The sequence below is a fragment of the Heterodontus francisci genome, chromosome 5, assembly GCF_036365525.1.
Source record: "Heterodontus francisci isolate sHetFra1 chromosome 5, sHetFra1.hap1, whole genome shotgun sequence".
NCBI lineage: Eukaryota > Metazoa > Chordata > Chondrichthyes > Heterodontiformes > Heterodontidae > Heterodontus > Heterodontus francisci.
In genome coordinates, this window is record NC_090375.1 from 59,096,257 (window position 1) to 59,121,439 (window position 25,183).

Sequence of the window (25,183 nt, forward strand, 5' to 3'; positions counted from 1 at the left end):
CTTTGTCTCTGCCTGTGTTTCTGTTGCTGCCTCTGCCTTTCTTTTTGGCCAACAGAAATGAAAAGTGGCTTTGAATCTCCCTGTTGGCTTGCCTCATTCCCTGTGGAGAAACACTCAACTTTTGGTCAGCATTTACTCTCAGTGAAAGAGTTGAGATAAGGAACTGCGAGCATATATTGACATTGGGTGTGTACTCCCCTAGGCTGTGAACATTTTTGCAGTTCTCAGCAAAATTCAGTTTATGGTCAAAATCCTGGCCTCTGATTTATTTTTTCTCTCCTTTCGCACCTAGGCAACAAGGGCAGGAAGTAGAGACTGCATTACGGAAAAAATACATTCTAATTGATAAAATGAATAAAGCAACCAGCTATGCCCCCGAGCCGGTGAGTGTGAAGAAACCTGGGAGATCACATTACCTCAGCACATTATCATTAGGGAGGCGTTTGTACATGTACATGGATATCAGGTGAGGGAGCACAGGGATGGTTTTCAGCCGCAATTTAAAAAAAATACTTTTCTTATACAGTCTTATCATGTCTCTCACAACATTACACATGCTATGAATTGCTTTGAAGTATAGTTTGATGTGTAGGTGAATGGCTAGTTAATCTGGTGGTATTGGTTGACGACAAAATTTTGGTTAGAAGACCCACTCCCTGTCCTTCTTCAAATATTACTGTGGGATTTTAATTTCCACCAGAACAAGTAGATGGGGCCTCATGAGCTTCTCACCAAAAGAGCAACCCTACAAACAACAGAGCACTCACAAGATGAGGGAAACCAGCCACCCAGAAGCACCTACAGTATCTCAGTCATAGCATCCAGTTTTTTTTGTTAAATGATGTGGGGGTTTTTTGGCTTCACAACACTGATGTCTGCCTTGTGAGTCATTCACCAAAACTCAACTAGCTGTTATGATCTGGAACGCACTGCCTGAAAGGATGGTGGAAGCAGACTCAATAGTAACTTGCAAAGGGAATTGGACATATAGTTGAAAAGGAAATAATTTGTAGGGCCATGAGAAAAGAGATGGGTCAAAAACCTGGAACTCCCTTCCATCAGCACTGTGGGTGTACCTGCATCACATGCAGCAGTTCAAGAAAGCGGCTCACCACCACATTCTCAAGGGCAATTAGGGATGAGCAACAAATGCTGCTGTTGCCAGCGATGCTCACATCCCACAAACAAATAAAATTATTTTGTAGCACTTTCAAAGAGCCAGCGCAGGCACAATGGGCTGAATGGTGTCCTTCTGTGCTGGATGATTCTATGAGTACTCAAGTGGGGGATGACCAGAACTTGAGCACAACTTCCTCTGACTTGTACACTGCTGCCTTAGCTACACAGTTCAGAATTCTGTTTCCTTTGGTGGTTGCTTCTCCAAATTAATTGAATATTCCCTGGAGTGGGACTTGAACCTATAACCTTCTGATCCAGAGGCAAGAGGTAGAAATTATGTGGGGGGTACACATTCCTGATATGTGCACCTAGCAAGTAAAACTGGACTGGAAGTGCTCAGACTTCTGTCTGTGTTGATAAACTAGGTTAGCAAAAATGAAGAGTTATAGAAAATAGGTGTAGGAGTAGGCCATTCAGCCCTTTGAGCCTGCTCCGCCATTCATTATGATCATGGCTGATCATCCAACTCGGTAACCTGCTCCCGCTTTCGCCCCATACCCATTGATCCCTTTAAACCCAAGAGCTATATCTAACTCCCTTCTTGAAAACGTACAATGTTTTGGCCTCAACTGCTTCCCGTGGTAGCGAATTCCACAGGCTCACCACTCTCTCTGGGTGAAGAAATTTCTCCTCATCTCAGTCCTGAATGGTTTACCCCATAACCTTAGACTATGACCCCTGGTTCTGGACTCCCCCACCATTGGGAACATCCTTCCTGCATCTACCCTGTCAAGTCCTGTTAGAATTTTATAGGTTTCTAAGAGATCCCCCTTCACTCTTCTGAACTCCAGCGAATATAATCCTAACGGACTCAATCTCTCTTCATACGTCTGTCCTGCCATCCCAGGAATCAGCCGGGTAAACCGTAGCTGCACTCCCTCTATAGCAAGAACATCCTTCCTCAGATAAGGAGACCAAAACTGCACACAATATTCCAAGTGTGGCCTCACCAAGGCCCTGTATAATTGCAGCAAGACATCCCTGCTCCTGTACTCGAATCCTCTCGCTATGAAGGCCAACATACCATTTGCCTTTTTTACCGACTGTTGGTCTTGCATGCTTACCTTTAGCGACTGGTGTACGAGAACACCCAGGTTTCGCTGCATATGCGCATAGCACATAAGCTACGCAAGCATAGAACTAGGTTAGATGTTTTGGAGGTTTTCCTTAACACAGAGAGGTGGTGACACTTGGAACAAGTTACCAGCATGTGTGGTGAATGCAAATTCACTGACATGGATTTTAAAGGCTTTCTCCCTCCACCCCCGACAGGCAGTAAGGTGTTGGGTGAGTTGAAATCCTGGAAATAGTGATCCCTCGCTAAACCTGCCAAGTTACCAGCTGTTGCTAAATTAACAGTGACGAATATCATGTTTGACAAGTCTCCCAGTGTAGGGAGGTGAAGTGCTCATGAATATATATAAATGTGGGACCTATGATGCAATTAGAATTTCCATGTGATTTTTAACAAGTGCAGCACAGGTGGGCAAGGCCACCAGGGAGACCTTGGCGGGATGGGGTCCTGACTGAGTAGTGTGTTGAAAGGGACCATGATCTGAATGGAACAGCAACACTCACAGGTTGACTTCATTGTGTGTTATGATTCTCTTATCATTGTTTGCTTTGGGTTGCAATTTTGAGAGTCTTTGGGGGGAAAAAAAAAATATGCTCCTGGAGTTCAACATCTCTGACGCGCTGAACAGAGTTCAGATAGGACAACATCCTTCGGCACCTGTTCTCCTCAGCTGTTCCTGCCACCACTTCCTGTTCCTGCTGTCTTGTGTTGTATGATGCAGCAGCTGCTGGCCCATTTATCTGACTAACACACCCATTCGATGTGCCAGTATCTGCACTGTTGCCTGCAATGTATGTAGCATGTGAAAGTGCATTCTCAGGACGCATAAGTTTCCCCAGTGAGTTATTTCACAAGGAAATTGGATGGGCATTTGAAGAAAGTAAACTTACAGGGCTATGGGAATCGAGTGGGGGATTGGGACTGACCGGATCATACTGCAGAGAAGCTAGCATGGACTCGATGGGTTGAATAGCCTCCTTCTATGCTATAAATGACTATGATTCTTCTTCCTCTGTGAGTAGTGAAGAAAGGGTGAAGATTTAGTGATGATACTTAGAAGATGTTAGTATGCGCATGAAGCACTTGACCATACTGGTTGTTGTGTCGCAGTTATTTGAAGATACAGTTGGTTGTGAGATATGCGGGACATTGAGACATCTGGAGATAGCTAAACTTGATGGATGTTTTTGAAAAGTTGAACTTGTAAACAAGGACCGGAAACCAGGTAATTTCAAGGAAACCAGCAGGGGGTTTGACCTCAGAGCTATCCTTTGTGTGACAAGAGAGAATTTATGACTTGGCATGTGACTTGTTTCTGGAAGGTTTTGCTTTCATTTTTGAACTTTAAAAGCCAGTGAGTTTGGACTAAAGCAGTCAATTAGAATTTGATTTTGACCTGCCTTGAGATCAGAAGAAGAACCAGAAAAATATTACCTCTATGTAAAGAATCCTTGTTCTTGAAAAGCAAAAGCTTGTATGAAGTGGTACTGTTGCCTCCTGCATTTTCGAAGAGACCCTGAATTTGCAGAAACCTTGCATCTTTAAAAAAAGATTTTTGCATTGAATGTGAGAACTGAGACCTGTTGCTACACCCCTGATGGAAGACTTATGTGAAGCCTTCTACCGTTGAAGTTCTTTGCCTACCCATCACAGACTGTTCATCAACCTCGCCTGGAAAGACTTTGAGTGGCATCCAACTGTTTGACTTTGGGACACCTCGCCAAACCAAAGAACTTCTTTCCAGATCATTACAGTCTAACTTTTTATTATTCCTTTCATTCCTTTGAAACAGTTATAAACAAAAATCCTTTTTTCCCCAGTTAACCGTTTTTTGGATGTATGTGTGTATGCATGAGGGCTAGGGAAAAAATAAAGAGCTTTAATATCTCAATTTGTATATAGATTTACTTCATTATTGGTTAAGACTTGGTTTTGTAATAAACAGTTAATTTTGTTGTTTATTAAAGAAACCTGGTTGGTGTGCTTTATTCTGGGGACAAATAGAGTATCTAATTGGCTGTTTTGGTAAGTGGGAAAATTAATTGATATGCTATGACCGTGGAGAAGTGGGACTGAATTAACAGTGCACTCCTCCCACCTCGGTCATAACACTACCACAAGGACTGGTTGATGCAAAGCATAGATAAATTCAAGGGGAAGCTAGTTAAACACATAAAGGAGAAAGGAATAGAAGGAAATGTTAATGGGGTTAGATGAAGAAGGCTGGGCAGAGGCTCATCTGGAGCAAACACACCACATAGAACTGTTGGGCTGGATAGCCTGTTTCTGTGTTGTTAATACTATGTCACTTCCATAAACACTGATGGTCTCCTCCACTACTCCTGGCCCTCTCCCTGATATTCTGTGTTTTCTTCTACCAAAGGAGTAGGATAGGGTTATGAATGGCCATAAAAGATGTGTGCTTCTTCTAGATGTAGTGCATAGGTGAAAGTGAAAATTAGACAGATGCCAAGGGAGTGGAAATATATGTTTGTAATAAATACCTACACTATGAAATGAGAACCTTTGCTGAGAGGAGGTGCAGGTTGAGCAACTTAGAGAGGAGATGAGGATAGCATTAGTAGCAGCAGTGAAAGGAGTAAGTGGCAAATGAGCATTTGTAAGGAGTGAGGATGAGAGGTTGCACAGTGTACTGTTGTGATTGGTGGTGTGGAAAGTGATGCAGGGGTAAGAAGTGGCGTCAATGGTGTAGTAGAGACAACAGGATGTGGAAGAAGGTGCATTGTAGGAGATAGGTAAGAAAGATGGGTATAATGACCTTTCCTGACCTAGTAGTGGTATTGTTACTTGACGGGTAATTCAGATGCCTGGACTCATAATCAAGAGAACACGGCCTGGCATATCCCTCACTCCTTCATCATTATCAACCCAGGTGACCAGTCCTGGTTCAATGAGGATTATATAAGTGTATGTGACAAGCAGCATCAGGCATACCTGAAAATGAGATACCAACCTGGTGAAGCTACAATACAGGATTACATGCATGCTAAATAGCAGATGCAGCATGCTTTAGACAGACCTAAGCAATCTGACAACCAAAGGATATTTTTTTTATTCGTTCATGGGATGTGGGCATCGCTGGCCACCATTTATTGCTATCAGGTCAAAGCTCTCTGCAGTCCTGCCACATCCAGTTGTGAATAATGGTGGACAATTAAGTAACGAATGTGTGGAGGTGGGTCCATGAATGTCCCCATGCTCAAAATGGTGGAGACAAACATGCGAGTGCAAAAGACAAGGCTGAAGTGGGCACAATCATCTTCAGCCAGAAGTGCAAAGTAAATGATCCTCCTCAACTTCTACCTTATGTCCAGACTATTACAATCTCTAGCCAATTCAATTCATTTCATGCAGTATCAAGAAATGGCTGAGAGTACTGGACACATCAAAGGCTACAGGTCCCAAAAGCATCCTGCCTACTGGAGCCCTGTGCTTCAGAACTAGCCACGCCTCTAGCCAAACTATTTGAGTACAGCAACAACACTTGCATTTAACCTGACAAAGTGGAAGATTTCCTTGGTGTGTCGTTTCCACAAAAAACAGGACAAATCCAACTCGGCAAATTATCACCCTATCGCCTTGCTCTCAATCATCAGCTAAGTGAAGGAAGGAGTTGCCAACAGTGCTATCAAGTGGCATTTACTCATCAGTAACCTGCTTACCAATGCTCAATTTGGATTCTGCCAGGACCACTCAGCTCCAGACCTCGTTACAGCCTTGGTTAAAACATGGACATAAGAGCTGATTTCCAGAATTGAGATGAGAATGATTGCCTTTGACAACAAGACAGCATTTGGCTGAGTATGGACCCATAGGAAAACTGAAGTCAATGGGGCTCTCTAAAAAGAAAACTCTTTGGCGGCTGGATTCTTACCCAACACAAAGGAAGACAGTTGTGGTTGTTGGTGGCCAATTATCTCAGCCCCAGGACATCAATGCAGGCGCTCCTCAGGACAATGGGAGGCCCAGCTTTCGTCAGCTGTTTCATCAACGACCTTCCCTCCATCATAATGTCAGAAATTGGCTGCTTGTTGATAATTGTACTGTGTGCAGTTTCATTCACAATTCCTCATGTAATGAGGCAGTCTGTGTCCACGTGCAACAAAGTCTAGACAACATTCAGACTTGGACTGTCAAGTGCCAAGTAATATTTAAACCACATAAGACAATGACTGTCTCCAAAAAGAGAGAGTCCAACCACCTCCCCCTGCCATTCAATGGCATAACCATCACCGACTCCTCCATCACCAACATTCTGCTCAACATCCATTGGTCAGAAACTCAATTGGACCAGCCACATAAATACTCTGGCTGCGAGAGCAGGTCAGCAGCTAGTTATTTTATCTATGCTCCTCTAATTCTGGCCTCTTGTGCATCCCTGATTTTAATCACTGCATAGTTGGTGACCGCGCCTTCAGTTGCCTAGGCCCCAAGCTCTGGAATGCCCTCCCTACACCGCTCTGCCTTGCTTTCTTCCTTTAAGACACTCCTTAAGACCTACCTCTTTGACCAAGCTTTTGGTCATCTGACCTAATACCTCCTTTTGTGGCTTGATGTCATACTTTGTTTTATAATGCTCCTGTAAAGTGCTTTTAGGAACATAGGAGCAGGACTAGGCCATTCAGCCCATTGAGCCTGCTCCACCATTCAATATGATCATAGCTGATCATCCACATTAATGCCTTTATCCCACACTATTCTCATATCCCCTTATGTCATTTGTACTTAGAAATCTGTCAATATCTGCTTTAAACATATTCAATGACTAAGCTTCCACAGCCCTCTGGGGTAGAGAATTCCAAAGATTCACAATCCTCTGAGTAAAGAGATTTCTCCCCATCTCTGTCCTAAGTGGCTTCCTCCTTATTTTGAAATTGTGTCCCCTGGTTCTAGACACCGCAGCCAGGGGAAACATCTTAGCTGCATCTACCCTGTCTATCCATTTAAGTATTTTGTAGGTTTCAATGAGATCACCTCTCATTCTTCGAAACGCGAGAGAATACAGGCCCAATTTACCCAATCTCTCTTCATAGGACAGTCCTGTCATCCCGGGAACAAGTCTGGTGAGCCTTCGTTGCGCTCCCTCTATGGCAATAATATCCTTCCTAAGGTAAGGGGACCAGAACTGCACACAGTACTCCAGGTGTGGTCTAACCAAGGCTCTATACAATTGAAGCAAGATTTCACTACTCCTGTACTCAAATCCGATTGCAATAAAGGCCAACAAGCCATTAGCCTTCTTAATTGCTTGCTGCACCTGCATGTTAGCTTTCAGTGACTTATTGACAAGGACACCCAGGTCCCTTTGTACATCTACACTTTCCAATCTCTTACCATTTAAGAAATACTCTGCACATCTATTCCTCCTACCAATGTGGACAACCTCACATTTTTTCACATTATATTCCATCTGCCACGTTCTTGCCCACTCACTAAGTTTTTCCAAATCCCCTTGAAGCCGCTTTGCATCTTCCTCACAACACAGATTCCCACCTAGTTTTGTGTCATCTTGCGACCTTTGAAATACTACATTTGTTCCCCACATCCAAATCATTGATATATATTGTGAACAGCTGGGGCCCAAGTACTGATCCCTGCGGTACCCTACTAGTCATAGCCTGCCAACGCGAGAATGACCCGTTTGTTCCTACACTTTGTTTTCTGCCTGTTAACCAATCCTTAATCCATGCCAGTATATTACCTCCTAATCCATGTGCTTTAATTTTGCTAACCAACCTCCTGTGGGGGATTTTTTCAAAGGCCTTTGAAAATCCAAATAAATTCCGCCCACCGACTCCCCTTTATCAATTCTGTTAGTAACATCCTCAAAAAACTCCAACAGGTTTGTCAAACAGTCCGTTTTTATATTTTTTGCTAGCTTACATTCATATTCTATTCTTCCTTTCTTTATCTGTTTCTTGGTCCTCCTTTAGTTGTATTCTAAAATCCTCCCAATCCTCAGGTTTACTACTATTTCTGGCAATTTTATAGGCCTTTTCTTTTAATCTTAAACAATCTTTAACTTCCTTTGTTATCCACGGTTGACTGCCTTTACTTTTGGGGTTTTTGTGCCTTGAAGGAATGTATAGTTGCTGTAAACTATGTAATATTTCTTTAAAGACTAAGATGTGTGAATATCTGGTAGAGATTCCAGAGGGTATGCGCACCCTGGCTCGGACAATGGAGGAGTCCATCCAGGCCATGGGTGCTGCTGATTTTCTCATGTCTGCGCACATGGCCACCTCAATCGAGAGAGCCAGATCCAGCAGACCAGTCAGTGGATGCTGGAGATGGGCGCAGCCCTGCATGTCATCGCCATGTCCGTGAACTCAATGGAGCAGTGGCAAAGTGAAAGGTGGACAAGGCACCTGGTCCACCAGCTCCTCATCCATCTCAGGTCAGCAGGAAGATACAAATGTGCCTTGTGAGGGAGAAGCAGCAGCTTTCTTCCACATCTGGGCGCTCCTCTCAGGGTGCTCTGAGCATGGAGAGCAGCTCCTCAGCCACTCTACCAGTGACACCAGCACCTCAGGTTGCAGTGACGACAGAGGAGGATTCTGCACCTGTGCAGGAGGACCTCAGCATGCCAGGGCCCTCCAGGCCTCAGGCAGCCAGAGGACAGCTGCCAAGGCCATCCCAAGCCACGGGTCAGCAAGATCAGCAGCCTGCCTCCACTGCAGTTGGCAGCGAAGTGGGAGTACCACTTAGGAGCACTTGTAAAAGAATTAAAACCCACGAGGTGCACTTGGCCTTCACAGGCGAATAGATTGTTAAAGAGTACTGCTTGTGTCTGCTTATTTCTGTCTATAACTGGTGGCCCTCTGGAAATGCAGGAGGACCCTGGCTCGCCTTAAGGGCTGTTTGGATGTTATATTACATTAAAGGCGCTATATAAATATAAGTTGTGATTCTTCAGCGAGTGACTCACCTTCTGACTCCCAAAGCCTCTTCACAACCTACAAGACAGAAGTCAGGAGTATACTGGATTCTCTCCACTTACCTGGATGTGTACAGCTGCAACAACACTTAGGAAGCTCAACACCATCCAGAAAAAGGAGTCCGCTTGAATAGCAGCCCAACCACCACCTCAAACATCCACTCCCTCCACTACTGGTGCACGTTGGTTGCAGTGTGTAGTACCTATAGGATGCAGCAACTTACCAAGGTTTCTTCTACAGAACCTCCCAAACCTGAAACCTCTATCATCTACAAGGATAAGGGCAATAGGTGCGTGGGACCAGCTGGAATATATAATGCCATTCTTTCATCATCGCTGAGCCAAAATTTTGCAACTCCCTACTTATCAGCATTGTGGGAGTACCTTCACCACATGTTCTGCAGTGGTTCAAGAAGGTTTATTACCACCTTCTCAAAGGTAACTAGGCATGGGCAATAAATGCTGCCCTTGCCAATGATGCCAATATCATAAGAATGAGTTTTTAAAAAAAGTCTGGCGCTGCCAGAAAGCACAGTGGAAACAGTTTCAATAATAACTTTCAAAAGGGAACTTGTATCCTAAACTCTTCCGAAATGAAGCAGGCAATAAAGGGATGCAAGAAATAAAAACTGTATATTTGAAAATTACCTGTAAAAGAATATCTTCATGTATAGCTTTGTCAGCCTTGGCTTAGTGGTAGCACTTTCATCTCTGAGTCAGAAAGTTGTGGGTTCCAGTTCCACTCCAACTATGTGAGTACATAATCAAGGTTAACAATTCAGTGCAGCCCTGACGGACTGCTGCATTGTTAAAGATGCTGTCTTTTACGAACATATGAGTATACGAACATACGAATTAGGAGCAGCAGGAGGCCACTCAGCCCTTCAAGCCTGCTCCGCCATTCAATAAGTTCATGGCTGAACTGATGAGACATTAAAACGAGGCCCCATCTGCCCTCTCAGGTGGTCATTAAAGATCTCAAGTCATTATTTTGAAGAAAAGTAGGGTTGTTCTGGTCAATATTTATCCCTCAACCAACATCTAAAAACAGATTATCTGGTCATTGTCCCATAGATGGTTGTGAGACCTTTTGTGCACAAATTGGCTGCTTTGTTTCCTACATTTCAACAGTGACTACACTTCAAAAGTACTTTTATTAGCTGTAAAATGCTTTGGGATGCCCTGACGTCATGAAAGGTGCTAGATAAATGCAAGTTACTTTTCATTTTTATTATTTTTCTGTTGAAGCATTAGATTAAACTTCCACAATAAATATATATGTAACATATTGCTTACATATTATTTCATTCCTTTTTTTATCTATTTATTTAACTGTGCGTAAAATGAGATTCATATGGTGTTCCACTGCTTTCGAAGGCAAGTGAAGAGTCTTATGGAAGCACATGATAATTTTCATTTTGTAAGGGAAATAAAAAGGATTTTGTTATCCTGGACATGTTATTGTAACCTCACTTGAAGTGAAGACTCTTTCAAAGGCAAGGAGTTGGAACTTTGAGAAAGTGCAAATCTAGATATCCATTTTTTTTTTAGATGTAAAATAAATTCCAAATCCCTATGTGTTTCCTAGATATCGGTTACAAAGAAAAGATTACACTGGGCACAACATCTGCTAAGGTTTTCTGTTATTCTGTTACTTGTATTGATATTGTGAATTGTTTTTTCAATACTTTGTTATCTGGTGCTTACAGGCTGTGACTGAGACGGCTGAAGAAGTGCAAGTTGGAGAAGTTAGTGGAGAGGGATTTGGTATTGGACTTGCTCCAACATCAGCTAAAGCTAAGAAGTTAAAAACTAAAAAAAGCAAAGAGCCCACTGGGTTAGAGGCTTTAAGTTTTCTGTTGAATTTATTTGTCTGCTTCATGAGCTTTGACCTCTGTGCAGCCTGCTAGGGCAGAATTTCTGGTCATCTTTGTGGTTGTCACAGCCTTCCTCTTGTGTCAGTCAGTCAGTCAGTCATTATAGAATCATATAGAACAGGTCAGCTGCCTGGAGGCAGCGTCCATAGCAGCAGACCTAGGGGCCAGCGCTCCAGGCTGGCTTTGATGCCCTCTCCATCTGCTTGGTTTCAACTGCGACTGCAGGCCACAATGGTGGCATGGCTGCTGAGGGGATTTTTTTTTTAGACTTAAAAATTAAAAAAGTTGGAGAGAGGGCCCCTCAATTTTAAGATGCTCCCTCTCTCTGTCAACTGGAAAGGCAAGCTTCTGCTTTTTCAGTGCTGGTGGGCCTGTTATTAGCCCTCCCACTTCAAGAGCCCACCCTCTGGCCTCTAATTGGCCAATTTGGCGAAAGTCATTGTTGGGTGACAGTTTCCCACAAACTGCAAGGTTCTGACCCTGATGGCAGAGCCCAAAGCCCGCGGGGAAAATCCTGCCCTTTAACTCACTCAAAACACATTCACTTACAGAGTTAAAATTGGTCTCTATTACTGCAAATTTGCTTTGTCCAGTTTAAATGAAAAGTAAAGTCCCTCATGATTACTGTATTACCTTGTTAAATGCACCTCTAATTTCCTGATTTATACTCTGCCTGACACTAAATACTGTTAGGGGGCCTAGAAACTACTCCCACCATTGTTTTCTGCCTTGTTGTTTCTTCGTTCCACCCACACTGATCCTACATTTTGATTTCCTGAGCTAAGATTTTTTCTCTTCTACTGTCTTTATCCCATCCTTTATTGGCCTCACCTCCTTTTCCATTTTGCCCATCTTTTCTAAAGGTCAAGTGTCCTGGAATATTTAATTCCCAACCTTGGTCACTCTGCAACCACATCTCCATAATGGCTATTAGATCATGCACATTAATTTTCTATCTCTGCTTTAATTCATCTATTTTGTTGCAAATGCTTTGCACATTCAAATATTGTGCTATTAACTTTAGTGTTTTTTAAATATTTTTCCCTGATGTCACCCTAACGATTATCTGTAACGTCATGGCCTGGCAGATCACTTACCATTACCATCAAGCCAGGGGACCAACCTTGGCTCAATGAGCAGTGTAAGAGAGCATGCCAAGAGCAGCACCAGGCATACCCAAAAATGAAGTGCCAACCTGGTGAAGATACAACACAGGACTAGATGCATGCTAAACAGTGGAAGCAGCATGCTATAGACAGAGCTAAGCAATCCCACAACCAATGGATCAGATTGAAGCTCTGTAGTCCTACCACGTCCACTTATGAATGGGCAATCAATCAACTAATGGGAGGAGAAAGCTCCACAAACATCGCCATCCTCAGTGATGGGGGGACCTAGTATCTCAGTGCAAAAGACAAGGCTGAAGCATTTGCAAACATCTTCAGCCAGAAGTGCCAAGTGGATGATCCATCTCGGCCTTCTCCTGAAGTCCCCAGCTTCACAGATGCTGGTCTTCAACCAATTTGATTCACTCCACGGGGTTTTAAGGAATAGTTGAATGCACTGGATACAGCAAAGGCTATGGGCTATGACAACATCCCAACTGTAGTCCTGTGACTCGTGCTCCAGAACCAATAGAGCCCCTAGCCAATCTGTTCCAGTACAGCTACAAACTGGCATCTACCCAACCATGTGCAAAATTGCCCAGGTATGTCCTGCCTATAAAAAGCAGGAAAATCCAATCCAGCCAATTACTGCCCAACTAGCCTACTCTTAATCGTCAGCAAAGTAATGGAAGGTGTCGTTGAAGCTGCTATCAAGTGGCACTCGCTCACCAATAACCTGCTCACCGATGCTTAGTTTGGGTTCTGCTAGGACCACTTAGCTCCAGACTTCATTGCAGCCTTGGTCCAAACATGGACAAAAGAGCTGAATTTCAGAGGTGAGGGTGACTGCCCTTCATATCAAGGCAGCATTTGACTGAATGTGGCATCAAGGACCCCTAGAAAAATTTAAGTCAATAGGAATCAGGTGTAAAACTCTCTGTTGGCTGGGGTCATAGCTAGTACAAAGGAAAATGGGTCTGGTTGTTGGCAGCTGATCATTTCAGCCCCAGGACATTGCTGCAGGAGTTCTTCAGGGCGGCGTCATGGCCCAACCATCTTCAGCTGCTTCATCAATGACCTTGCCTCCATCATATGGTCAGAAGTGGGATGTTCACTGATGTTTGCACAGTGTTCAGAACCAATCACAACTCCTCAGATACTGAAGAAGTCTATGCCTGCATACAGCAAGACCTGGACAGCATTCAGGCTTGGGCTGATGTGTGGCCTGTGTGTTACTTGTACTTAAGTGCCAGGCAATAACCATCTTCAGCAAGAGAGAAGCTAGCCATCTCTGCCTGATGGTTAGCAGTATTACCATCACTGAATCCTCCACCATCAACATTCCAGGGAATCACCATTGTCCAGAAACATAACTGACCAGCCATTTAGATACTTTTGTTACAAGATCAAGTCAGAGGCTGGGAATTCAAGTGTTGTTGGAGCTGCACTCCTCCAGGCAAGTGGACAGGCTTTCATAGAGTCATAGAGTCGTACATCATAGAAACAGGTCCTTCAGCCCACCGCATCCATGCCGACCATAATGCCTATCTAAACTAATCCCACCTGCCTGCATTAATTCCATATCCCTCTATGCCTTGCTCATTCAAGTACTTGTCCAGATGCCTCTTAAATGTTGCTACTGTTCCTGCCTCCACCACCTCCTCAGGCAGCTCATTCCAGATACCCACTATTCTTAGTGTGAAAAATTTACCCCTTTGATCCCCTTTAAACCTCCTCCCTCTCACCTTAAATCTATGCCCTCTAGTTTTAGACACCCCTACCATGGGAAACAGACTCTGGCTATCTACCCTATATATGCCTCTCATAATTTTATACACCTCGATCATGTCCCCTCTCAGCCTCCTTTGCTCCAGGGAAAACAGACCCTGCCTATCCAAACTCTCTTTATAACTCAAGCCCTTCAAACCAGGCAACATCCTTGTGAATCTTTTCTGCACCCTCTCTAGCTTAATCACATCTTTCCTGTCGTGCGGCGAACTGAACTGCACACAGTACTCCAAATGCGTCCTAACCAACATTATGTACAACTGTAACATGACGTCCCAACTCTTGTACTCAGTGCTTCGGCCGATGAAGGCAAGCATGCCATATGCCTTCTTCACCACCCTGTCTACCTGTGTTGCCACTTTCAGGGAACTATGTACTTGCACCCCAAGGTCTCTCTGCTCAACAACACTCCCCAGGGCCCTGCCATTCACTGTACATGTCCTGCCCTGGTTTAACTTCCCAAAATGGGAAGGTGAGATACACTCTGCAGAATTCCCAACCTCGAGCAGTGCTACTCCAGTAGTCATAGTATTTACTCCAGCAGTCATAGTATTTATATGGCTGGTCCGGTTATGTTTCTGGTCAATGGTGACCCCAGGATGTTGATGGTGGGGGATTCAGCAAAGGTAATGCCATTGAATGTCATGGGGAGATGGTCATTGCCTGGCATTTGTGTAGCACAAATGTTAATTGCTGCCTACCAGCTCAAGACTGGATGTGGTCCAGGTCTTACTGCATGAAGGCAATGGCTGCTTCATTATCTGAGGAGTTGTGAGTGGAACTAAACACTGCAATCATCAGCAAAATCCCCACTTCTATCCTTATGATGGAAGGAAGGTCATTGATGAAGCAGCTGAAGATGGTTGGGCCTAGGACATTGCGTTGCGGAACTCCTGCAGTGATGTTTGAGGCTGAGGTTATTGGCTTACAACAACCAGAACCATTTTCATTTGTGCTAGATATGACTCCAGCCTGTGGAGAACTTTCCCCCTTATTCCCATTGACTTCAATTTTACCAGGGCTCCTTGATGTCAAGGGCAGTCACTCTCACCTCACCTCTGGAATTCAGCTCTTTTCCCTGTTTGGACCATGCTATAATGTGGTTTGGAGCCGTTGTCCTGGCGGAACCCACACTGAGAATCGGTAAGCCAGTTATTGGTGAGGAAGTGCCACTTCCATTAGATAGCACTTTCGACGACACCTTCCATTACTTTGCTAATGATTCCAGTAGACTTTAGTGAATGTCTGCCTGTTTCTAATTATGTTGATGCTTACTTTGTGTTTACGCTAGCATTATCAAGAAGGAACGAACTTCCATCGCAGGAAAAGATGCCGAATTGGTTTTACAGGTGAAAGAACCTCCTCATGCCGTTCCTGAGAAAGATACAGCACAGAGAGAGCACGAGGTACTGAGTGCTGATTCTGCACAGTCGGAACTGGTTGCCAAATTGGAAGAAACCAGGCCCAGGTAAGCAGAGGAGTTTCAAGGAAGACCTGGGTGAGAGAAATAGAGGTCAAGAACTCTGAGATCAGTAAAATTTACAGTATAACTCTCCTCTTGTAGCAATCTTTGACAATGATTGGATTGGTTTGTGAAGGGAACAGTACTTAGTGGTGATCTGGTGAGTATAGTAGAAAGGGGTTCAAAATGTGTTTTTGGAAAATAAAAGGTGATTGAGGGATATGGTAAATAGGCAAGAGATCTATTAAAAAGGCAAAAATTCTATTGGGCTCATAGGCCTTTTCTATTGTAATAAAAGCAAAATACTGCAGATGCTGGAAATCTGAAACAAAACAAAAAGTGCTGGAAATACTCAGCAGGTCTGGCAGCATCTGTGGAGAGAGAAGCAGAGTTAACGTTTCAGGTCTGTGACCTTTCATCAGAACTGACAAAGGTTAGAAAAGAATTAGGTTTTAAGCAAGTGAAGGGAAGGGGAGTGGGGGAGAGAACAAAGGGGAAGGTGTTTGATAGGGCAGAGGGAGATTAAATAACAAGGCGTGTGTAATGCTTGAGGTGAAAGATCAAGCATTAGTCCAGAGAGAGTGTTAATAGTGGAATAATGAGCAGCTGTGACTACATGAAAAGCAGGCACATGGTTAAAAAATAAAGTATTAGAAAAAGGCCAGTCGTGCACTGTCCTTTGTAGTACTGTTGTTGTGCCTTTTGGGATAGGCAGTGTTTCCAGAAGGGAAGATCATTGTAACAGCAATAATGCCCTGAGGAAACTGCTGAGGGCAGACATTCAACTCATAGCTGTGCTTTTTGTGACTGAAAAACAGACAGCTAGGAGTCGAAAATCGTTCAGATTGGGAGCACCTCAGTCACCTTATCGATGTGATATTGATTTGATTTGATTTAGAGATACAGCACTGAAACAGGCCCTTCGGCCCACCGAGTCTGTGCCGACCATTAACCACCCATTTATACTAATCCTACACTAATCCCATATTCCTACCACATCCTCACCTGTCCCTATATTCCCCTACCACCTACCTATACTAGGGGCAATTTATAATGGCCAATTTACACATCAACCTGCAAGTCTTTTGGTTGTGGGAGGAAACCGGAGCACCCGGAGGAAACCCACGCAGACACCGGGAGAACTTGCAAACTCCACACAGGCAGTACCCAGAATTGAACCCGGGTCACTAGAGCTGTGAGGCTACGGTGCTAACCACTGCGCTACTGTGCCGTGGCAGATTCAGGCAGACTTGTAAATGGGTGAGCTAACCACCTGCTTAAACCAGGCATGAGGCTGTGCAAATCGGAGCTGTACTCCGCCTGTAGGACCCTATTGCAAAATTTAGGTACAAATGTGTGGAACTAGTGCCGTGCAAGCTGCACCCAGTTGTACGAAGTCTGGAACGACCTACCCAGCGGTCATTAAAGAGACCACCGGAGGCCATTCAAAAAAGATGGTCACAAAACATTTGTGGTTAAATTCATTTGGAGCCAGAAACAGCAGTAGTGCCTCTCCAGTCTCCCAAAAGAATACATTTGTTGAATTTATGCTTTCTCAGTTTGAAACAGTTTGTTCCCTCAAGATTTTGCAGAAAATATCTCTCTATATTAATGTTTTGCCAGTTAGAAATCTTATCATATCCTCCCTTAATTTCAAACTTCATGTCCTTTCTCATGACATTTCATTTACTTTCATTATTTATAGATAAATTATTTCTTTGCGATGTTGTGACCAAGGTGGGAGGAGTGCACTGTTAATTCAGTCCCACTTCTCCACAGGTCACAACATATTTTTTTTTAATTTTCCCACTTACTAAAACAATCAATCAGATACATTATTTTCCCCAGAATGGAACACATTAATCAGATTTTCTTACTGAACAACAAAATTAACAGTTTATTATAAAACAAGCCTTAATTAGTAATGAAGTAAAACAATATCACGCAGATCAAATTTTTAAAAATCCAACATAAAATTTTTTTCAAGTCCCCTTTCTACCTTAACCAAATTTTAAAGTCCCATTTTACCTCAGTCCCTTCACACACACACACACACACACACACACACACATATGCACACCGGTTAACCAAAAAAAGATTAAAAAAGGATTTTCAGATCAGAGCTCTGTCACAGAAAAAAAAACCTAGGCAGATCACTTGCCCACCCCTGAACAAAATAGCAGGTGAGACATCCTGCACCAAGTTGGCACACAGTCCAACTCCGAGCAAATGCAGACAAGTCACTAGAATCTTCCAGAATAGTTCTCTTCAGGCGGTGTTGAAAAGTAATTTAGCAAGCCTTTCTCAAATACAGGAAACAAGATGAAACGACACAGTGGACTTCACTGAATCGTTTAGAGAATTGTAGGAAAGCGAGTTAGGTTGTAGTCTTCTGTTCTTCCTTGGAATTCTCTCCTTCTTGTGTCCTTTATTGACACTTCAGCTGCACTTGACTTTTATCTCCTTCCAGAAGGTAAAATCACACATACAAGCACTGTAACAACCAAGATGCTTGTCAGGTTATCTGCCCATCCCTGGTGCTCTCTGTTACTACTGAGCTTGTCCAATCAAAGGAGCGCTTGTCACTTTTCTGCCCGTTGCCAGGGTTTCCGCTCTATGCCTAACCTGAGCTATGTGACAATTAGCAACATTGTTGCCAGTCCGGCTCCCTCAGTACCCTTGATGTCTTCCTTTTTTAAAAAAAAACCTGGTCCACATTTATTCAGCTTAACTATAAATTCCTTTAAAATTATTTTTTTTAACAAAACAAGCACTTTCATAACAGAGGCAAGACATTAAGGCGAGGCACTGTCTGCCCTCTCAGGTGGACATAAAAGATCACATGGTCCTGTTCAAAGAAGTGCATGGGAGTTCTCCTTGGTTTCCTGGCCCTATTTATTCCACAACCATTACTACTAAATTAAATTATCTGGTCGTTTAACTCCTTGTGGAACCTTGCTCTGTGCAAACTGACTGACACTTTTCCCTACATTTCAACATTGACTTTATTGGCTGTGAAGCATTTTGGTATGTCTTACATAATAAATAGAAATAAGGAACAGGAGTAGACCATTCGGTCCCTCAAGCCTGCTCCGCCATTCAATACGATCATGGCGGATCTTCTGCCTCAACTCCATTTTCCCACCCGCTTGATTCCTTGAAGAGATCAAAAATTTATATCTCGATCTTGAATATTCTCGATGATTGAACATCCAGAACCCTCTGGAGTAGAGAATTCCAAAGATTCACAATCCGTTGAGTGAAGAAATTTCTCATCTCAGTCCTAAATGATTGACCCTTTTTCCTGAGACTGTGCCCCCACCTTCTAAATTCCCCACTAAGGGAAAACACCTTCTATGTCTACCCAGTCAAGCCCCTCAGAATCTTGAATGTTTCAATGAGATCACCTAAACTCCAGAGAATATAGGCCCAATTTACTTAGCCTCTCATCTTAGCCCAACTCTATCATCCCAGGATCCAACCTAGTGACCCTTGGCTGCACTGCCTCCAAGGCAAATATATCCTTCCACAGATATGGAGACCAAAACTGCACAGCACTCCAGGTGTGATCTCACTAAAACCCTATACAATTGCAACAAAATTTCCTTATTCTTGTACCTTAAACCCCTTGCAATAAAAGCAAACAAGACATTTACCTTCCTAATTGCTTGCTGTTCCTGCATGCTATCTTTGTGTTGCTGGTACAAGCAAACCCAGGTCACTCTGAACATCAGCATTTAAAAAAAAGTTTCACACCTTTTAAAAATATTCTGTTTTTCAATTCTCACTACCAAAGTGAATAACCTCACATTTCACCACATTATACTCCATTTTCCACCTTGCTGCCCACTAACTTAACTTGTCTATATCTCTTTGCAGCTTCTTTGTGTCCTCCTCACTGCTTACATTCCCACCTACCTTTGTATCATCAGCAAAACTGGATACATTCTTTTTGTGTAAGTCATTAATATAGATTGAAAATAGTTGAGGCCCCAGCACTGATCCTTGCGGGACTCCATTAGTTTCAGCCTGCCAACTTGAAAATGCTTCGTTTATCCCTACTCCTCTTCCTGTCTGTTAACTAATCCTCTATCTATGCTATTATATTACCCCTAACTCCATGAGCCCTTATCTTGTGTATTAACCTTTCGTGTTGCACCTTTCGTGTAGCACTTTTTGGAAATCCAAGTATACTACATCTGCTGGCTCCCTTTTACCTATCCTACTAGTTACAGTCTCAAAAAAACTTTAATAGATTTGTCAAACACAATTTCACTTTCATAAAACAATGTTGACTTTGTCTAATCGTATTATGATTTTTTTAGCGCAATGTTAAGACTTCCTTAATGATAGATACCAACATTTTCCCGATGACTGATGTCAGACATACTGCCCTGTATTTGTTTTCTCTCTCCCTCCTTTCTTGAATAACTTCCAATCCACTGCAACCATTCTAGAATCTGGAATTTTGGAAAATCATAGCTAGCGCCTCCATTATATCTACAGCTACCTCTTTTAGACCCCTAGGATGTAGACCTTCAGGTTCTGGGAATTTGTCAGCTTTCAGTCCTTTAAATTTCTCTAATACTTTTTTTCTGCTGATGAAACACATTGCGCTTGTTTCAGCTAAACAAAATAAGTGACAGCCATTCGCTGATTCATTAATCAGGGCAATGCCTTGACCAATCAGAATCAAGCTGTCTGGTTTAAATTTCAAACAAAGCTTGGCAGTTAACTGTCAGTTCCATAAACTGGTGTATTCTCCATGGCAACACCTTGACCAATCAGAGTCCACTTGCCAACCAATCAGCACTCTCTTCTCATACAGTATGTTTGTTGCTTTCCCTTACATTGGTATTCTTGCGAATTGTCCTCATGAGTGCAAGATGAAAAGCTTCGACAAAATGTCTCTGTTTTCAGCAATATGCAGGAACGTATTTTGTTGAAAGTTTTGTATAATTTCTTTAAATGTTTCCCACTGTGTATTTACTGTCATATATTTTATTCTATTTAGACACTCCAACTCTCTCTCCCCTCATACCTATGTAGTTAGCTTTGTTTATGTAGGTCACTTTCAAACTTAATACGGTTGTATTACAATCACTTTTTCCCCAGAAGATTTTTTACTATGAGAGCCTCATTACAAAATCATCCTCTAAAATACTAAAATAACTTTATCCCCAGTTGGTTCCACAATGTATTGTTCTAGGAAACTGCCACAAAAGCATTCTACAAACTCATCTTCCAGCCTAACTTTACCAATTTGATTTGTCCGGTCTATATGAAGATTAAAGTCCCCACAATTATATTACAAGCTCCAATTATTTCTTGTTTAATGTTCTGTCCAATGGTATAAGTACGGTTGGGAGGGGCTATAAACTACTCCCACCAGGAGGTAGAAAAGTAGCAAGCGACTGACAAGTAGCAAGCGACATTAGAAGGCAGGCGAAGCAAAGGCAAGCATCAACTAGGTTTAGAATGCAGAATAATGTCAAGAAGACAAAGTTAAGGGCACTCTATCTGAATGCACGCAGCATTCGCAACAAAGTAGATGATTTAAAGGCCCAAATAGAGGTAAATGGGTATGATCTAATTGCCAAAATGGAAACGGGGTGACCAAGACTGGGAGCTGAATATTCAAGGATATTCAACATTTAGGAAATACAGGCAAAAAGGAAAAGGAGGTGGTGGTGTGCTGATAATAAGGGAAGGGATCAGTACATTAGTAAGGGAGGATCTTAGATTTGAAGACAAAATGTGGAATCTGCTTGGGTGAAGCTGAGAAACAGCAAGGGGCAGCAAACATTGGTAGTTGTTGTTTATAGGCCACCAAACAGTAGTGGTAGTGTGGGGCATGGTATTAATCAGGAGATTAGAGAAGCATGTAGCATGGGTAATACAGTAATTATGGGTGGCTTCAATCTGCACATTGACTGGATAAATCTAATGAGCACTAAAGCCTTGGAGGACGAGTTTCTGGAGTGTGTTAGTGATGGTTTTCTAGAGCAGTATGTTGAGGAACCGACTAGAGAACAGGCTATTTTAGATCTAGTATTATGTAATGAGAAAGGGCTAATAAATAATCTTTAGGGATGAGTGACCATAATGTGCTGGAATTTTACATTATGTTTGAAAGTGAGGTAGTTCAATTTGAAGCCAGGGTGTTAAATCTGAACAAAGGAAATTATGAAGGTATGAGGGGCTGAGGTGGTTTGGGAAAATACATTAAAAGGTATGACAGTGCATATACAATGGATAATCTTTAAAGTATTATTACATAGTTTACAGCAGCTATACATTCCTTCAAGGCACAAAAACCCCAAAAGTAAAGGCAGTAAACCGTGGATAACAAAGGAAGTTAAGGATTATATAAGATTAAAAGAAAAGGCCTATAAAGTTGCCAGAAATAGTAGTAAACCTGAGGATTGGGAGGATTTTAGAATACAGCAAAGGTGGACCAAGAAACTGATAAAGAAAGGGAGACTAGAATATGAATGTAAACTAGCAAAAAATATAAAAACAGACTGTAAAAGCTTCTATAGGTACGTAAAAAGGAAACATTTGGCCAAGACAAATGTGTGTCCATTACAGGCAGAGTCAGGAGAATTTATAATGTGGTAGAGAGAAATGACAGAGAAGTTAAATGATTATTTTGTGTCTGTCCTCACTGAGGAAGGTACAAGAAATCTCCCAAAATTAGAGTTCCAAGGGATTAGGGAGAATGAGGAATTGAAGGAAATTAGTATTAGTAAGAAGATTGTATTGGAGAAATTAATGGGGCTGAAGGTTGATAAGTCCCCAGGACCTGATATTCTACATCCCAGAGTGTTGAAAGATGTAACTATGGAGATAGTGGATGCATTGGTGATCATCCTCCAAAATTCTATAGATTCCGGAGAGGTTCACGTGCAGATTAGAAGGTAGCAAATGTCACCCCACTATTTAAGAAGGGAGGGAGAGAGAAAACAGGGAATTACAGACCTGTTAGCCTTACATTAGTAGGGAAAATGCTAGAATCTATTCTAAAGGATGTGAAAAATGGACATTTGGATAATAATGATGTGATTGGACATAGTCAACATGGATTTATGAATGGGAAATCAAGTTTGAGGAACCTTTTGGAGTTTTTTGAGGATGTTACTAATAGAATTGATAAAGGGGAGTCAGTGGACGTGGTATACGTAAAGAAGGCTTTTGATAAAGTCCCTCACAGGAGGTTGGTTAGCAAAATTCAAGCACATGGGATAGGAGGTGATATACTGGCGTGGATTAAGGATTGGTTAACAGGCAGAAAACAGAGTAGGAATAAACAGGTCATTCTCAAGTTGGCAGGCTGTGACGAGTGGGATACCGCAGGGATCAGTGCTTGGGCCCCAGCTGTTCACAATATATGATGATTTGGATGTGGGGACCAAATGTAGTATTTCAAAGGTCGCAGATGACACAAAACGAGGTGAGAATGAGTGTTGTGAGGAGGATGCAAAGCAGCATCAAGGGGATTTGGACAGATTTAGTGAGTGGGCAAGAACACGGCAGATGGAATATAATGTGGAAAAATGTGAGGTTATTCACTTTGGTAGGAGGAACAGATATGCAGAGTATTTCTTAAATGGTAAGAGATTAGAAAGTGTAGATGTACAAAGGAACCTGGGTGTCTTTGTCAATAAGTCACTGAAAGCTAACATGCAGGTGCAGCAAGCAATTAAGAAGACTAATGGTATGTTAGCCTTTATCGCAAGAGGATTTGAGTACAGGAGTAGTGAAGTATTGCTTCAATTGTATAGAACCTTGTTGGACTGCACATGGAGTACTGTGTTTTGGTCCCTTTACCTTAGGAAGGATATTATTGCCATAGAGGGAGTGCAACGAAGGTTCACCAGACTTGTTCCCGGGATGGCGGGACTGTCCTATGAAGAGAGATTGGGGAAACTGGACTTGTATTCTCCAGAGTTTCGAAGAATGAGCGGTGATCTCATTGAAACCTACAAAATACTTAAATGGATAGACAGGGTAGATGCAGCTAAGATATTTCCCCTGGTTGGGGAGTCTAGAACCAGGGGGCACAATTTCAAAATAAGGGGGAAGCCACTTAGGACAGAGATTAGGAGAAATTTCTTTACTCAGAGGGTTGTGAATCTTTGGAATTCTCTACCCCAGAGGGCTGTGGAAGCTTAGTCATTGAGTATGTTTAAAGCAGAGATTGGCAGATTTCTAAATACCAATGACATAAACGGATATGGAGATAGTATGGGAAAAAGGCATTGAAGTGGATGATCAGCCATGATCGTATTGAATGGCAGAGCAGGCTCGATTGGCTGAATGTCCAACTCCTGCTCCTATGTTCCTCTACAAAATCCTTGAACGTGTGGTCATCTCCCAAATCTGTTCCCATCTTTCCCAGAACCCCATGTTTGAATCCCTCCAATCAGGTTTCGACCCCTGCTACAGTACCGAAACAGCTCTTATCAAAGTCACAAATGACTTCCAATGTGAGCTTGACAAAAGTAAACTTTCCTTTCTTGTCCTTCTTGACCTGTCTGTAGCCTTTGACACAGTTGACCACACCATCCTCCTTCAATGCCTCTCCACTGTTGTCCAGCTGGTTGGGACTGCTCACCTGGTTCCATTCTTATCTATCTAATCTTATCCAGAGTATCACTGGCAATGACTTCTCTTCCTGCTCCTGCATCGTTACCTCTGGTGTCCCCCAAGGATCTATTCTTGGCCGCCTCCTATTTCTCAGCCATATGACATCATCCAAAAGCATGGCATTAGTTTTCACATGTACGCTGACTGCACTCAACTCTACCTCACTGCTACTTCTCTCGATTCTTACACTGCTGCTGAATTATCAAACTGCTTATCTGACATCCAGTACTGGATGAGCAGAAATTTCCTCCAATTAAATGTTGGGAAGACTGAAGCCATTGTTTTCAGACTCCACTGCAAACTCCGTTCCCCAGCTATTGACTCCATTCCTCTCCCTGGCAACAGCCTGAGGTTAAGCCAGCCTCTTTGCAACCTTAGTGTCACAATTGACCCTGAGATGAGCTTCTGACCTCATATTCTTGCCATCACTAAGACCATCTATTTCCACCTCCATAAAATTGCCTGACTTTGGCCCTGGCTCTGCTCATCTGCTGCCGAAACCCTCATTCATGCCTTCGTCATCACTAGACTTGATTATTCCAACACACTCCTGGCTGGTCTCCCACATTCTACTCTCCATAAACTTGAGGTCATCCAAAACTCTGCTCCCAGTGGCTTAACTTGCACCAAGTCCTATCACCCCAGTGCTTGCTGACCTACATTGGCTCCCAGTCAAGCAATGTCTTGATTTTAAAATTCTCATCCTTGTTTTCAAATCCCTCCATGGCCTCTCCCCTATTTCTTGTGATCTCCTCCAGCCTTACATCCCTCCAAGATAACTGCACTTCTCTAATACTGGCCTCTTGTGCATCCCTAATTTTAATCGCTCCACCATTGGTGACCGTACCTTCAGTTGCTCTGGAATACCCTCCTTACACCTCTCCGCCTCACTTTCCTCCTTTAAGGCACTCCTTAAAACCTACCTATTTGACCAAGCTTTTGCTCATCTGACCTAGTGGCCGGGATTTTACGTGTATATGTTCCCAACAGTGGGATCAAAAGTTGGGATAACTTCCGCTTCCGCCATTTTTCCCTTATCCCACGCGATTCTATTTTTAAATGAACGATGTGGCAGGGATGGCCTTTCAT

At 42.8% G+C, this 25,183-nt stretch overlaps 1 protein-coding gene across 3 annotated transcripts in view; it reads left to right on the forward strand.

Moving 5' to 3' along the window:
* kif9 (kinesin family member 9) overlaps positions 1-25,183 on the forward strand; it is a 216,860-nt gene that overhangs the window by 132,435 nt on the left and 59,242 nt on the right. For all 3 annotated transcript variants that reach the window (XM_068031510.1, XM_068031509.1, XM_068031511.1), the window contains 3 exons: positions 293-383; positions 10,922-11,049; positions 15,275-15,451. In XM_068031510.1, the coding sequence (XP_067887611.1) occupies positions 293-383; positions 10,922-11,049; positions 15,275-15,451 (396 nt within the window). The remainder of the gene's footprint in view (positions 1-292; positions 384-10,921; positions 11,050-15,274; positions 15,452-25,183) is intronic.